Here is a 1,657-nt window from a genome sequence, read left to right as displayed (position 1 = left end):
GCCCTGATTTTTTTTCCCCCGCCCCCCCCGCTTTCTTCCCCACTCCACACTGCTGCTGTCACCTGCAGCCCCCCCCACCAGCAGCACTATCATGTGCCCTGCCCAGTGCCTCTCGAACCACCTGCCCTGTTACTGCTCCCTTCATCACTTGTCTCTCCAGCATCTGCAGTAGTTGGGGGGGCACACAAATTTAAGATGATCCTCCAATAATTAGATGCTATATATAGAAAATTATTATAAATTTAAAAATTTTCCATACGTAGAATCTAATTATTGGGGGGTTGTATCAGGGTCAGCTTGTATTTGGGTACATACAGTATTGTCACTTACTGGTAGTGTGCTAAAATTCTCCTTTTCAGAGTTCAGACCTGGGAGTGAAACAAAAGAGTGAATTAAACAGCCGCTTGGAGGAGAAGACAAATCAGATGGCTGCTACCATTAAGCAGCTTGAACAAAGGTAAAATGACACTTTTTTGTTTCAGAATATCAGTGTCACAGTGCTTTTTTACAGACAGTTTATAACAAATATTTCTATGCAGAGCTGCGACAGTTGTTCCAGTGCTACTCCTATAAAAGTTCCTTTATAGAGTACTTATTAAAACTTCAGTGGCCTAGTCTTGTCACCATTTTAAATTTGTCCATGCTCTCATTGCCTTGTGTAGGAGAACGGTTGTGCCGCATTATGGTTGTGGATCAAATTCCACACCTTGGTTGCAAAACATGGAACTTATTTTATTGATTCAGGAGACCAGGATGTAACTTTTTATAACAGAAGCCAGTTGGCTTATTTGTTTACGTGTTTGAATACATCAGTATTGTTTTGGAAAAACACTTACCTCTTAACAGCAATAACGTATAACATAGTGGAGGCAAAGAGAATCAGTATTTCAAAAGGGACAAATCTAAAACATATTTTGTAGTTCTGTGATTTCTAGGGAGCCTGAGGCCAAGGTGGCCTCAGTTTCTGTTGGGCGAATTGCCATTCTCCTGGTAGAAACCAAAAGCATACAGACATTCAGGCTTTTTCTCCTGGAGTAAAAGTAGCTTTTCCTTAGCTTAACTTTCCAGTTTCCCCTGGCTTAATTTCTCCTGGGGACCAGAAGGAATGGAGCCCTGGTTTAGAGAAGGTGGTCACCTTCTCTGCCCCCACCTCCCCATAGACTGGGAGGTGAGGGTAGCAGCAGCAATTGCTTTCTCTCTCTTCCGTAAACCAGGCAGTCCCCCGTTTTAGGAAGAGGTAGGGGGCTTTCTTGGCTCCCTCCAGCAACCCCTTGCTGGTTCACCACCCAGCTGAGCAGTGGGGTGGCAATTTAAAAGTCAGTGGCCAGGAACAGGGCTCTGGGAAAGTCTTCCTTGGGAGCCTAGCTTCTGCTGGTTCTGCCTTGCTGCTCAGCTGAGCAGCAGAGCCATCTATTAGAAGTGGGGAGGCCAGAAGGGCTGAGAGCCAGGTTTGAAGAGGCAGACCAACCTGGTGGCCTTCTATGACCAGGTCACCAAATCCTTAGATGCAGGGGTAGCAGTGGACGTAGTCTTTCTGGCTTTTGGAAGGCCTTTGACACTGTCTCTCACCCCGTTCTCATTAAGAAACTGGGGGACTGTGGTGTCAATACCTACACAGTCAAATGGGTTGCCAACTGGCTGGAGGGCTGCACCCAGA

At 46.0% G+C, this 1,657-nt stretch overlaps 1 protein-coding gene across 1 annotated transcript in view; it reads left to right on the top strand.

The window, feature by feature from the left end:
• The window catches only part of RUFY3 (RUN and FYVE domain containing 3), a 118,831-nt gene that overhangs the window by 81,807 nt on the left and 35,367 nt on the right, over positions 1-1,657 (top strand). The window contains 1 exon segment of the mRNA XM_019516771.1: positions 360-457. Within this exon segment, the coding sequence (XP_019372316.1) occupies positions 360-457 (98 nt within the window).

This window comes from Gavialis gangeticus, unplaced genomic scaffold, assembly GCF_001723915.1.
Source record: "Gavialis gangeticus isolate Ggan-Ray unplaced genomic scaffold, GavGan_comp1, whole genome shotgun sequence".
Lineage (NCBI taxonomy): Eukaryota > Metazoa > Chordata > Crocodylia > Gavialidae > Gavialis > Gavialis gangeticus.
This window is presented reverse-complemented; position numbering and strand designations above follow the sequence as displayed.